At 29.1% G+C, this 15,387-nt stretch overlaps 1 protein-coding gene across 1 annotated transcript; it reads left to right on the top strand.

Annotated features, from left to right (window-relative positions):
* Nucleotides 1–5,946: 5,946 nt before the first annotated feature.
* Nucleotides 5,947–10,649, top strand: LOC130825326 (uncharacterized). The gene is made up of 7 exons (XM_057690492.1): nt 5,947–6,350; nt 8,205–8,276; nt 8,363–8,427; nt 9,196–9,343; nt 9,434–9,517; nt 10,037–10,132; nt 10,262–10,649. Exons 1-7 carry the CDS (start codon nt 6,048–6,050, stop codon nt 10,265–10,267), a joined length of 774 nt encoding a protein of 257 aa, XP_057546475.1. The 5' UTR covers nt 5,947–6,047; the 3' UTR covers nt 10,268–10,649.
* Nucleotides 10,650–15,387: the final 4,738 nt, after the last annotated feature.

Genomic DNA, 15,387 nt, shown 5'->3' with positions numbered 1-15,387 from the left:
TATAGTCGTCAATATTTCAATGTCTATAGCATTTAAGCCAATTTTAAGTTAAGTGGTCGAAATCCAGAGAATTTGTCTGAACGCTGTGGACATAGATATTTGGTAGGGGTAAATTGAAAAAAACTTAGGTTGTTGACTTGTTGCAGATTTGTAGTTCACAAATACTTTTACTTTAAGGCTATAATTCACAATTTAATCTTCTTTTCAATGTAAATATTTTTAAAGGATAATTTTTTTTACTACAGAATAAGTTATAAAAGGAAAATATTAGGTAGAATTTGAACTTACCTCTTGCGAAAGGTGGTAAGACTCGATCAAAATGTTAATGCAATTTTTTCATATGTTAAAAGAGCCACAACAATATCTAACACAGTTAAAATTCAATTACCAAAACACTATTACTATTTGCTAATTGCATTTGTATAGAAATGTTGTGTTTATTTGACAATTGAGCTTATTTTGACACGTTGATAGTTAAGTTATCAAATCATCTGATAATAGCACTTGGTAAATTAGGTGGTTGAAACAATTTGTTATTATAAAATATTTTTTAATAAGCACCTCCTAGCAGCGTTTTCAGAATCAGTTGATCGAACCAGTTACTCAAATCAGTTACCAACTATCAAATATCAGCAGTTCACCAATAAAACCTTATATCAATCAAGATATGCGCTCTCACTTGTTGATTTTGTTACACTTTTAAAGAATTTGTTCACTTTTTATTTCAGCTTATTTTATTTATTTATTTATCTTACAAATATTCTACACTTTTCCTTTAATTTTATCCTGAATTTTGATTATTTCTCTTCATCTTAAACATACTTATTTCATTAATTTTTTGTCTCATTTAACCAAAGGATTAACTTGAAAAATATTATTCCTTAAAATGATAGAGAATAATTATTAATATCCAAAAATATAATTTTCACATTAGTTATATGGTACACATAGCACATGAAGTATCATGCCACATTGTTAGATGGCCCAAGACATCATTATCTTAACATTATCCAAGTTGTTCTCTCTTATCCACACTTGCAATTATTGTTATTCTAACCACAACTTGGAACCTTTTTTTTTTCTTTCCTTAATACGCAATGAATTGATAGCTCCTAAATGGCTTCGTTGACAATACAATTTTATATTACTAATAATAACATAATATGTTACCAATTTAATAAGAATCACTAAATTATATAAGTAATATTAGAAATAAAAAAAAAGAAAATGTAAAGATAAAATTTAAAAATAATGAAGACATTACTTATAATAAAAATAATACTCTCATAAAATTTAATAAACGGACTAAAAATAAAAAATATGATAATTTCATGGTGATTGAAAAAATAATAAAAATTAAATATTGTTTTAGAATATAATTATAGCTTATTATTGTTATGATGTTATCAAGATTTGAAGTTATACACCGCTAATTGTAGGACATGCAAACTGTCATGCTTTCGTATGATGATGTCTATGTTATTTGGTACTCCTAATAAGTAATACCTTTGTCCATTAGGATTGCATCATCTTTCATATTGGACGTACGAAAATAACAGATATAATTAAATAAACTTATGAGAAAATAAATCAAATAATATAAGTTATAATTTATAATTATATAAAATTACTCTCTTCTATTCTATCCATTAATTTCATTTATATTTTATCACTATTCACTTATCACTTTTAATTTGTATTTTTTTGCTTAATATATAAGTTAAAACAAGTCATGTGAGATTTTGTTTGATTCATCTCTACAATAATTATTAATAATAATTTTTTTATAATTTTAAATTAAGGACAAATAGAGATATTAGGGTCAAGATATTGTTTTGACAAATATGAAAAACTAAATGAGACTAGTGAGTTAAATACGAGATACTGTTATTTTTACGCATATTCGATATTGTTGTGAGACGCTCTTCATAGAACTGTAGGAAAATTTAGATGGTAAAATAGTGAATCGATTTATTTGGAGAGGAAGATGAGTGAATATGTAGAATGAATATTGTTCTTCATTGCCTAAAAATTGATTACATCAATGGATATTTATAGTGTTGAGTTTAGTTACAAGTTTACTAAAATATCTTAGATATTTTTATTTTTTAATTACTTTTTCTAGGATCTTCCATTATATTATCTTAGATATTTTTAATTTTTAATTCTTTAGTTTAGATATTTTTATATTTAATTAAAATCCTAAATTTTTCTAAATTATTTTAACATGAACTAAATAATCCCATTAATATAATTATTTGCATATAAATTTCGGTCATTTTACCGAAAACGGTATCTAAAAAAATAACTCGTTGTTTTCATATTTAATATTGTATTATATATTTTTTTTAGATAATTTAATAGGCGCATTGTGGAAGTATTATTGAAAGACGATATGGTAGCGGTTTGAAAAATAGGCACCAAAATGGTCTTGTAAATGGCAAGTGGTCAAAAGCAAGAGGAGCAACAGTTCAGCTTTTACGGGTAGTTGTTACACCACACTTCATACCAATCGCAGCATTCCTAGATATTTTCCCCCACTCTCCAATAAACTCTTATTATTTTAATTATTTTAATTTTATCTTTGAACTCATTTTATATACTGTAGATAATATATAAGAAAAATATAATCAGGTGCGTTATTGTTTGAATTGTTCAATAGTATATTTTCATAAGGAGTATCAAAATTTTAGAATGTTTAGTTATGCATAACTCGGAATATAGATGAACAAACAACACATTAAATTGCGTTATAAAGTAAAATACAACAAGTAGAATTATAAAGAAACAAAGAAAGTACAACAACTTTCCACTTTAACACCCATTAAGTGGTTCTTAGCTAGAGTAAGATATAAAAGACTTCAAGGTACTCAACTTTATCAATACTAATACTCCCTCCTATTCAGCTTATGTGTCCCATTTCCTTTTATGGTCAAGTCACCTTAATTGTCCCATTTCTATTTTTGGTATGCATTTTTTACTTTTATGCCCTTAGTTTTTTTATTCTATTTTCAATTATACCCTCCATTACCCATACAAATTTTCCTCCTTTTTAATTAATCAACATATCTAAATCCTAATTAACATACACACCCATTTAAACACTCCCTCCCATTTTAACCCTAAAACCCTACCCATCCCCATTTCCCTTGCCGTTTTCGTATATTCTGGGTTGAAGCTTCACCTTCTTCCTCAAGTTCTTTTGTGTTGTTCTCTGATAACCCTAATTCTGGGTTGAAGCTTCACCTTCTTCCTTAATTTCTTTCGTGTTGTTCTCTGATAACCCTAATTATGGGTTGAAGCTTCACTATATTCCTTAATTTCTTTCGTGTTGTTCTCTGATAACCCTAAATCTAGGTTGAAGCTTCACCGTCTTCCTTAGTTTTTTTCGTGTTGTTCTCTGATAACCCTAGATCTGGGTTGAAGCTTCACCTTATTCCTTAATTTCATTCGTGTTGTTCTCATGGCAAACTCCAATTTGCCTTTTAAATCCCCCTGAAGAACCCTAACTCGACAATCAACTCACCCATGAAAACCCTAACTCGCGTACTTCTATACTTCTGAGAATTCCCAAATCTCCTTACAAATCGCCTTCTAAGATAGAGTTTAAGGGGTTCGATGATGGAAACCCTAGATATGGACTGAAATCGTTTGAGGAAGAGTCTTTTGATTACTATGATGACTCAACTTCTGTTGAGACTGATCCTAAGTGGGGAAGAGAACTTGACTCTGAAGGTGAACCCATTTACACACCTGAGCTTGATATGTATCATGATCGTGAATATTCTTCCATAGATGCTGTTTTTTCGAATACTGATTGTGAAGAAGAAGATTGGCTTGATAAGCTTGGTCTTTTCTCAAGTGAGTTTCTGTTCCTGTTGGTGCATGTTGATTTTGACTGATGATGATTTTTAATTTAAACGTTTTTGTACGCATTTTATTTCATTGATGTGTGATCTGTAAGTGAGAGCATTTTTTAGCCACCATAAAATCGAACAAAGGGAGTTTGGATTGTTTTCCAACGTTGTATGCACAAAGATGTTCGATGTTCCACTTAATGATTTCAAAAAAATAAAATAAGTATACCTGAGAGTACTAAAACAACCAATTTTTTCATTAATGTATATTTGAATACAAATGTTTCATTGAAAACAACATAAAATTTTTGTTGTTTGCATCTGAAACATCCCATGTTAAAGATCCCAAAAATATGTCCAAAGTCAAAAGGAATTTACATTTGAAACATGTTGCTGTGTTGGTTAAGGTTGTGTTGGCTGCTGTTCTGTGCTGTTGTTGCTTTACTGTGTGTCCCAAAAAATTTTGTTAGTTGTTGTTCTGTTGTTCATATGCTGATTTCTGTTTCTCCTGTTGATTTCTGTCCTTACAATTAAAAACCCATAATACCACTCTCTTTCCTACCCTTAGGGTCCCATCTTGACTTTCCTTAAAATCCGTAAAAAGTCAAATGGGACTCCTAAGCTGAATAGGAGGGAGTAATAAAATAAAAGCAAAGAAACTTGTTTTCAATTGTCATTTGGTAATAAACGATAAACAACTCATCCTGTATAAAACTGTCTAACAATACATAACTATATAATTAGATTAGCCCATTTACTAATTAGATTGCCACTAAAGATCTTTAATAAACCATTTAATTTTAATACATAGAAGTATTTATTTAATCAATTTCAAAAAAATTATTCCCTCTCATTTACTTTTTTTTCAAATCCCAATGTAAACTTTAAATCAAATAATTTTAATTATGAGTTTTTAAAAATTCTAAAAAATTGATATTTAAAAAGTGTATATTGAGACGAATCTAACAAGATTAAAACATATCAAAACGAAAGGATTACTATATTAAATTTAGAGTTGTTCAAAAGTGGCCCGACCCGAAAATCCGAACCGAAACTCAAAGTAAACCGATCCGAAAACGTGTTCCTTTTTTAGGTTTATCGAACCGATATTACCCGACCCGAAGTTACTCCCGAACCGGTTGACAACCTAAAATGGGTAAACTAAACCCGAGTTGTAACCGATTTTTGTAACTGACACATAACCGTTAATCGAGATTACCCAAACCTAATAATGACCGACCCGAATCATATCCGACCCGAATCATGCTCGAAATCGAATCGATCATGCTAAAACCGACTTAACCCGAATGAAGTTTAGATCGAACTGCTGTAAACCTGAACCAATTTTTAACATAGAAGTATGATAGACTCATATTCAATCATCTTATTCGTTATTCTAATAAAGTGATAAATATTTTAATAAAATAAATTTTATAAATGCATAGTTTCATATATTTAGAGTTAATGATCAATGGTCAATGTTTATTTAACTACTTTTAATCGAATTAGATGAAAATTGATAAAACTTTATAATTTTAATTTTCGGTCAAACAAGTAAAAGTAACAATGTAATAATGATCAATAATTGATTTGCATTTTAATTATTTTGCTTTAAGTAAAGGAAACCTTATCGATTAAAAAATGACTAACAACTTAATCTGATACTGACTCGATCGATAGTAATTAGTAATTCGTAATTCGACGCCGAATTCTACTTGAAAAATACCCGATAAAATCGAACCAATTATTAAACGATGACAACCCGAGACCGATTGAAACTCGACACGAACTGCAACCGACGCCGAACTGATGCTAACCCAATAGCTCGAATAACCGATCTTCAACCGAACCGTGACTAACCAACCCGACTCGAGTGTGACCCGTTGTAATACGCATCCGAAATACAACTGAACTGTATGACATCCGTTCGAAACCGACCAATCACCCGAATGAACACCTCTGATTAAATTAATAAAAGTCCAAATTTAAACCCGCCCACTTTCGTAACTTCTGCCTCTTAAACCACCCACTTGCTTTTTTTTCCAAACATTATGAATTTTCTTTATATTATTATTTTTATATTATTATTATTATTATTATAAACCAATCTTCATCATTTTTCTCCTTTTCCTGCCCTTTCTCTCACTCTCTCTCTATCTCTTCCTCTGTTTTTCTCCATTAAAACCAAAAATGGTGAATGATTTCATGGTCTGTGTGGATCGCATCATTGCTTCAGCTTGTTTGCATTCTGTTTCTGGGATTAATCTTGATCACGACAAGAATATTCTTACAGAAAAACAAGATATTTTGAGTACTAATAATAATAATAATAATAATAATAATTATAATAATAATAATAATAACTTTATTACTCCTTCTTCTTCTTCTTCTTCTTTGTTGGGTCATAAAGAGATGAAAGAGTGTAGGATTTGTCAAGAAGAAGATGATGATAACTCCTTGGAATCTCCTTGTGCTTGTAATGGCACTTTAAAGGTTTCATCTTTTTCCCCCTTTTATTTTTTTTCAATTTTCCTGCAAAATTATATATTTTCTATTTTATTTTGTGCTACTTAAATTTGGGAAATTTGATTTGAATTTTTGGGTATGTTTTATTTTTAGTTATCTGTTGTTTGGTGATTTGGGTATTTTATGATTTTTTCAGTAATTGTTTTTTGAAGTTCAAAGTTCATGGTGTCCTTGATTTTGTTGCTTTATTTGGGAAATGATATTATTAGCTTGTTTTGCCTTTTTTTTTTTTTGTGGGATTGTGTTGGTCAAGTAAGAAGATTTTATTTTTTTAAATTTATTGTAATTTGTTCTTAATTTTTTAAAATATTTTTATTGTAAAATTAATTTATTCCACTAATATTAATTTCTCACATCTTTCTTTTAATTCAAAAAATTTCTCCTAAATGAAAAGAAAAAAGTAGTAGAGGAATTAGGAAAAGTCTGGTTTTAAGATTCCAAGATATTTGTGGGGTGAATATCATAAATTACTAGTTTTACATTTTGTTTAAATTTGAATTTTTTTAAAAGAAATGTTTAATTTTATTAATGTGGAGTGCTGTTGAATTGATTATAATTCCTTTAGTGATTATATTTCCTTTTTTTTTTTTTTTTTTTTTTTTTTTTTTTTTTTTCCTTTTTTAGGATTTCAAGACATTTAAAGAATTAGGTGAAAGAAATATATGAAAGAGATAAAAAATATGATTTTGTAGATGTGATAAAAAAGTAGTGTAGGATTACTTAAAATAGAAATGTTACATAATTAAAGCAATAATCCAAAATGTTAAGTGTAGCAAACTGATATGGCACACAATGTATCCTTATTTTTCTAAGTAGGAGTAAATTTTTAACTAGTATTATTGGCATATTTTCAAGTTTTTAACCTGCTTAAAAAGTTTAACCATTAATTTATGTTCCTAAGTATTCTTTCAACTAGATTATTTATCAAGTTTTAGCTTAGATTGCAAGCTTACTCCTTGATGATTAATTGCTATGATGTGGGTTTATCATGGATTAGCTTTTTAATGACATCTTAAGGCATACTCTTAGCTTCTTAATGAAGTATTTTGTATTAGTCTCTTAGAGATATAAGTATTAATATCCCTTGGAAAAACAAAATGCAATCATTTGCTTGTGCTTACTTTGAGGTCTTGATGACTTATTTATTCGTTTTAGATCATCATGACTTTTTTCCACAACACTAGCATAATATTTGGATGTCATGATGTGGAATAGGCCATGGGCCGGGCCCTATTGGGCCTTGTTTTCGACCCTTAATTACTCTAGCTTCTCTGTGAAGCTATATGTTGTGCAAAAAGTTTTGTATGAGACCGTCTCACCATAAGACAAGCCTACATAATTACTCTAGCTTCTATGTGAAGCTATATAGGTAATTGCTCTAAAACTAATCACTTTAAAACTGTAAGTGGTTAGCCCAATAGAAATGGTCTCACTGTGAGACTGTCGCTTGAGAATTTGTGATATATTGTGTAACATGAGTATCTTAGTCATTATTTGGTGTGAATGAAGGATAACTATACCAATTTAATGAATTAAAGCAAAGAAGAAACCTAAAATTTGTTACTTTGTAGGTGTTTGTCATTTGTAAATAGGATTCACATTAGTATTCGACTTTACTTGGGAAATACTGGTGTTAAGATATGGAATGAAAATCACCCTTTCTTTTTGTGTCTTTTCTTTTACCAAGTCATTAAACTTTCTTCCTCCGAAAATATTGTTAAAGTCCAAATGTAATGTGTGTGTTTTCATGTCTATTTCCGAGTGTATAGTCTTTTTCCTATCAATATTATGTTATTAACTGTAATGTTCAATGTTTAACAGTTTGCTCATAGAAAGTGCATTCAGAAATGGTGCAACAAAAAGGGGGATATCACCTGTGAGATTTGTAATCAGGTTCGGTTTCCTGATTGTGCCGACTTACTAGGACTACTACAATTGAATTTTCGACTAAAATGTATGTTCTGGCCCTTGTGCTGCAGGTGTTTACACCGAACTATTCACTCCCACCAAGATCCGAGCCAGACGTTACAGCAGTTGATATCAGGTATTGGAATTATTTTAGGGACTTTTACCAAATAGCATCTGATACATTTGTTATTGCGCTTATATACAATAAGACCCGCATAAGAGAAGAGTTGACTGCACATAAACCCGATAAGGTTCCATCCTAAAATCAATTTGAATGAGGGATAGCTTTAGGTAATGTGGACTTATGTGGTTTTTCCGTGGTCATGGGTAGAGTAGCTTTTGCCATTGTCAACTTTTAGGTTGCGATGAATGCTTTCATTGTAGTAAAAGTTCTCTCGGGTCATATTCTCTTGGTTAGTGTCAATTAAGTGAATGTTTGAAATGGGGCTCATTTGTACAAAGCCATTTGATGGTAAAGTTGCGAGTATATATTGGTGGTTTAAGGTTCGTGTATATTTTTCTAATCGTTTAGGATCTTAGGTGTTCGCTAGTGCAAGTTTGGACCCCTTGACCCATGAGATGTGCTAGGAGAAAACTCCTTTGTACTGAAGTCTGTCAGCAAATTACTCTTTTAAGAACTTTCTATTTTGGGTATCCTCTTCTATAAGAGTTGCTTATTTTTGACAAATCAAACATAGGAATCTCGTAAACTCTAGTGTGCATCTCCAATTCTCGATTTTGCATCTTTTCAAGCATTTGCGTTGCAGTATGATTTGCCCGCAATAGGATGAGCCTTTAAACTATACTTCACTTTCTCATAAAATACGTCGTTCTTGTGCTATTCGAGAATCTTTAACATGATGCATCGATTTTTTACATGATTGGTCGATAATTTTTTTTGCAGTCAAGCTTGGACTCATCATTTCGATATCCATGATCATCATCTTTTAGCGCTAGCTGCTGCTGAGCGTCAATTACTCGAATCAGAGTACGACGACTATGCTGTTGCAAACGATGGCAATGTCACATATCTACGATCAATAGCTGTTGTTGTATGTCCCGATAAATATAGTTGTTACCTAAATTTAACCGAATGTTCTCGACATTTAAGCTTGATTCATTCTTCATTTGCGTTTTTTCAGTTGATGTTCATCTTGCTAATCCATCAAGTACTGATGATTACAAGAGATTTCGGGCTGATGCAGGGGTATATGACATTTTTCCATGTAAGTCTGTCTAGCCAATATTGTCAATTGTCGTCATTTATGAATCATGATCGTTTTTTCTTTTTTCTGGCCACAACTTGGCAAAGTCGTCAGCTAGTAATTGTCGTGCCCCCCTTGAAATCAAGTTGATGGACCGGATGGGAATTGCAGCCCCTTCGTCCCATTTACCTAAAGTGGTAAACTCGTAAGGACATTTTTAAAGTATTCGAGGGTAACTTAAATGAATGGTGGAAGTATCTTCAATTCAAGTTACATAGTGTCTAGAGGTGTTTCACGGTGCTGGTTGACCCGGGTGAAGGTCGGGTTACATTTTAACGGGTCGGGTTGGGCCAGGTCGGATAATTATAGGCATTGGTTGCGAAATTTTTTGTACCGCTATTAGTGTCTAAAGTGATCCGCATAAGTTCTAAGTTACTTGCAAGAATGTATCTAAATTTATGTGTTCGTAAAATGGTGGTTAATCTCCGTAAACAAAGAAAAATGGAGTTTAACAATTTGTCGTATGAATATACTATGCAGTTTGAAGTTTCGTTTCTTCAACTTGCTGGTCTTCTTCTCCCATGCTATGTTCTGGGCCGTTCATGGTATATTCTGTATACTAGGAGGAGGCGACAGGTCAGTTTCTTACATTGAACTGCCCGAATGATTTGCTTTCTTTTGTTGTTCTTCGAAGATATGTTTGCTAGCAACGGATTGATTGCACTCGAAGATTCGCTAACTGTATACATGCCTTTCCGGTTTCAGGGTTGAAATATCAAGATAGTCGAGATCAACCCATTATCATTTGAATCGAGATAATTTTACTCCGATGAAGCTAGAGGTACTCCGCTAGCTACATATGATTAAGCGACATTTAGATTTCGGAACCAAGTTCTTGGCTTGCAAGCTTGCTTCTAAATATGTTATTAGTTTATCAATCTTTGATGATTTAGGGTGAGGGCACTCGAACGAATTGTAAATGTAAAACTCGAGTGCGTTAGGCTATTAAAGCTCTAGCCTACGACATGCTCTCGCTCTAAACTTTTCAATCTTTTTCGGACATCATTAAATTATGTCCGGTTTTCTTTGTAAATGTTGCGAAAAATGTGAAAAATTGGAAAGCTTAATGAAAAATTGAAATTGCCTTTGGTAGCGTCTTTAGAATCAGAATCTTATTATATTTGGGTATGATAAAAGCTAACTTAATTTGCTAATTTGATCTGAACTTAATTTGAAATAAGTGGTTTTGGTTTGAGATTTTTGATCTGATTAAGAAAATAGGACGATTTAATCTGATTTGTTTATTAAATTGTTTATATTAATGTTAAAATTTAAAACTAATATAAATCTAGATAAATATCATCATCGTCATCATTCCCAGTGTATCCCGCTCATAGAAAACTATGGCAAGGGTCTGGGGGGAAGGACGGCAACAACTCATACCTATAAAGGATAGCGCGGCTAAAGAGTCTCCCGACTCGACTCGAGAAAGAATAAAAAAAGTTTTTGCAATTGATGAGACCGAGTGAGTCTGAAGCTAATAAATCTAGAGAAATATAACTTATTTTATAAAATAAAGTTGATTGGGAATTAGGTCAATCAGTATGACTTGAACTCAATTTATTTAAGATTTTTTATTTTTCATAGTAAATATAAAATAAATAAATCATGAACTAAAAGTTTAAAATAAGGACTGTAAAATAAGATATAGTCAATGCTAAAAACCTATAATGTAAATATTAAACTTTACGGAGGTTAAGTGGGTTAGGTTAAGATCATAGTATTAGATTAGGATTGCGATTTTCAACTAGCTAACTTAATGGGCGAGGTTCAAATTAAGGGGTTTTTAATCTATTTATATATGATTTATATGATTTGAAAACAAATTTAATCCAACTTGATTCTAATGTTATTACTACAAATCAATAAAGTACTCATCTTTTCTACTTGATCTGTCTAATTTTTTATTTTAATTTGTTTAAATGAGTTTGCCTTAATTTTATTTATAAATGTCTACGTTACTTTTAGTCTCTATATTTTCTCATAAGTTTAAATATCTCACTATTTTAACTCATTATATCCAATTTCAAAGATTCATGTCAAAAACAAATAAAACTAAATATTAAAACGGAGGAAAAATCTTTATAATCTCACATAAATTTAAAGGATGAAATGAAATACTTGAAAAATGTTTAAAATTGAAGAAGATTAAAAGTTGTTAATGAAGTAGTTGTAGGCCCTAAGACACTTTAATTGGTGGATACATGAAGTTTCCTTTTATAGAAGTCCCTTTCCTAACATTTCATCCATGTTTGGTGCCTTGATTACCGGTATGCTTCTTAATTACTTTGACTTTTACTCTTAAGACTTAAGCTACTTTAGTAGTGACACTGGCGACTAACCACTAATGTTATTTTTTTTAAAGGTATATAATAATTCATTCATAAAAATTTATAAAAATATCATATGATATTTATATTATTTTATAAGACTAAAATTCGATCAAATACACAATAAGTTTTATCAAATAAATTTTATATAGAAAAATTCACGATTATTATTAAGGAGATTTGACATTAAAGCATTTCTTTTATCACATTGATATTTGATACAGTTTCATCTAAAAGGTCTTTTGATCTACTCATTATTATTTTTGTTAGTTTGATTTTAGTTTTATTTTCTTTTTGTTTAATAATTTTTACAAATAAGAAAAAAAAATTAATTATTTTTGTAGGTAGTGAGAATTGAACACCTATTACTATTACTAAGTTGAAACGAAAAGAAATCAACCACAAGGTTCATCTACAAATACTGTCATTTTAAGACTCGTTTGTAACTCGTTATCTGGTCCATAAATCCAATCTTTATACTTTTTCTAAAAAGACCCTAATTCATTGATAAAAATGTCATACGACATCCACAACAGAATAACAATCGATCAAATACATAAAGATTTTCTATATAGATTAAGTCACGATCATTATAAAGGAGATCTAACACTAAAGTCTTCCTTCTATTACATCCCTGTTTGATACAACCTCTATCAAAGAGATTTTTAGATTTAATGTGACTTTAAAATAAAAATAAGTTTAATTCTATTGATTGTACTAATCGAACTGATACCCATCATGATTTCGAGGAAAAAGAGAGAGAGAGAGAGGAGGGAGAGCCGTCAATCCATTCTTTATACTAAACTCTCCATAAACTCAATATCCTTCTAATTTTCATTTGCACATTATTTTCCATCAATTTTTGTAATCTTATTTTTTCAGGAGTAATAAAATAAAATTTCTTTATTGTGGCAAAAATAAAAAGACTGAAAGAGTGCTACATGTTTGTATACTTCTATCTACGTATTCTTGTATTGCGTGACGATGAACAATTTCAGTAACCTATAAATCTATAACCAAATTTTAAGAGTAATAAAAATGGTGAGAAATTTTTAATTTGTTAATTTTTGATTCAACTTAAAGTTGACTCGAACAAAATGTATTGTATTTGGACATTTTAAGGGAATAAATGTAAGAAAAGTACTTGTACGACTTGTGTCAAATAACAAGTTTGGAAGACATTTTCGCTATATTTAGATAATAATTTTGGATAGAAAAGAAAGAAAATAAGGAGAAGGGAGCAGAAGGAAAGAAAGAGAAGAGAAATGGAAGGAAAACAATTTTTGTTTGTTTAGTAGGGAAGGAAAGGGAAAGAAAAGGAAAAAAGAAAAGCAGAAATTTTTCCTTCAAATCTTTCCAACTTTAGAAAGATTAATACATTAACAAATATTATTCATCCAATCCCTTAAATCACTTCCCTCTCATTTTGTTATCCAAACAAGAAATCTCTAATCCTTCTAAATTTTTTCCCTTAATTTCCTTCCATCCAAACATAATGTTTATCTACGATATCTCTCCACGTCCATAAGCTCGTGATTTCAATTTCGTTAAAAAAGATCATAATCAAATTTTAAGTGTTTGTGATGTAAGAAATTATAAATGTCAAAATGCGAGAAACATCAACAATTGTTAAACGTCTATAATCCAAAAAAATTTGTATATTAAAATTATTATTACACAAATTACAAATATTGTGGGTGAGCCACAGACAGAAATTGAAAACTATCAAGAAATATTGAAATGGCATATGGCACGAGAGAGTCACACGGATTGGCTTAGTCAACACAACACGTGACACAACATATAAAAATTATTATTACACAGATTACAAATATATATCATCTAAATAAATAAATAATACAAATAGACAAGCGTTTAAATAAATAAATAAATAATACATGTATGTAATATAATCATTTACTATATGTAATTCGAAGTAGTCTAAACATAAAAGTATCATCATCATATCTAGTGTATCTCGCTCATAGGGACTATAAGCAATAACAAAAATCCAAAAATTAGTGAACTTATACATGGATCAAGGCAGGACACGATGGCATGTGGGCCTGGGTCATGCGTAGGCCTTATTTTTGGATGACCTAACATCATGACACGAAATTTCACGATGCTATTCATGGCACGACTTAGTCTGTGGTACAACAGACACGATATATATTTTCATCCACACATTTAAATTATCCTTTCACACCACTTATCTATTTCTTTCACTTTCCTATAAATCTCACTTTATTACTCACTTTTAAGACATATCTTATTATCTCTCCTTCACAAGTTCTCAAATGAGACAATATCATAATGATCACTTACACTTTAAAGTGATCACTTTTATAATTTCAAAGTTATCATGTATAACATTAAAATGATCACTTACAATTCGAATGTGATCGGTTAGAGAAATAAACTAATTGTATGAACCCGTCTCAAAATCAGCCCTAAGGGTGGGCGAGAAAAACCACCCCCCAAGGCTCAAACATTAGAAGTATAATTATGGTAAGAAAAATGGCTTCTTTTAGAATTATAGAAAACTAGTGTAAAACCCGTGCAATGCACGATTTTTTAAGTATTGACATATATAAATATATATTTTTAAAAAAATAAAGCCAGAGATATTATGCTGTAAAAACACTCAATTTTGACAGCTATATGTATAAATTAACATTGTAATTTTAGATATCATCAACAATATATGATGTAGTATATATATATATATATATATATATATATATATATATATATATATATATATGATATACATATATATATATATATACATATATATATATATATATATATATATATATATGTATATGTATGTATATATATATATATATGTATATATATATATATGTATGTATATATATATATATATGTATGTATATATATATATATGTATGTATATATATATATATGTATATATATATATATATATATATATATATATATATATATATATATATATATATATATGTATATATATATATATATATGTGTGTGTGTATATATATATATATATGTATATATATATATATATATATATATATATATATATGTATATATATATATATATGTATATATATATATGTATATATATATATATGTATATATATATATATATATATATGTATATATATATGTATATATATATATATATATATATATATATATGTATATATATATGTATGTATATATATATATATATATGTATATATATATATATATATATATATATATATATATATATATATATATATATATATATATGTATATATATAGATATATATATACATATATATATATATACATATATATATATATACATACATATATATATATATATATATATATATATATATATATATGTATATATATAGATATATATATACATATATATATATATACATATATATATATATACATACATATATATATATATATATATATATATATATATATATATATATATATATATATATGTATATA

Source organism: Amaranthus tricolor, chromosome 10 (genome assembly GCF_026212465.1).
Source record: "Amaranthus tricolor cultivar Red isolate AtriRed21 chromosome 10, ASM2621246v1, whole genome shotgun sequence".
Lineage (NCBI taxonomy): Eukaryota > Viridiplantae > Streptophyta > Magnoliopsida > Caryophyllales > Amaranthaceae > Amaranthus > Amaranthus tricolor.
Note: the sequence above shows the minus strand (reverse complement) of the source record. Positions and strands in the feature narration are given on the sequence as shown.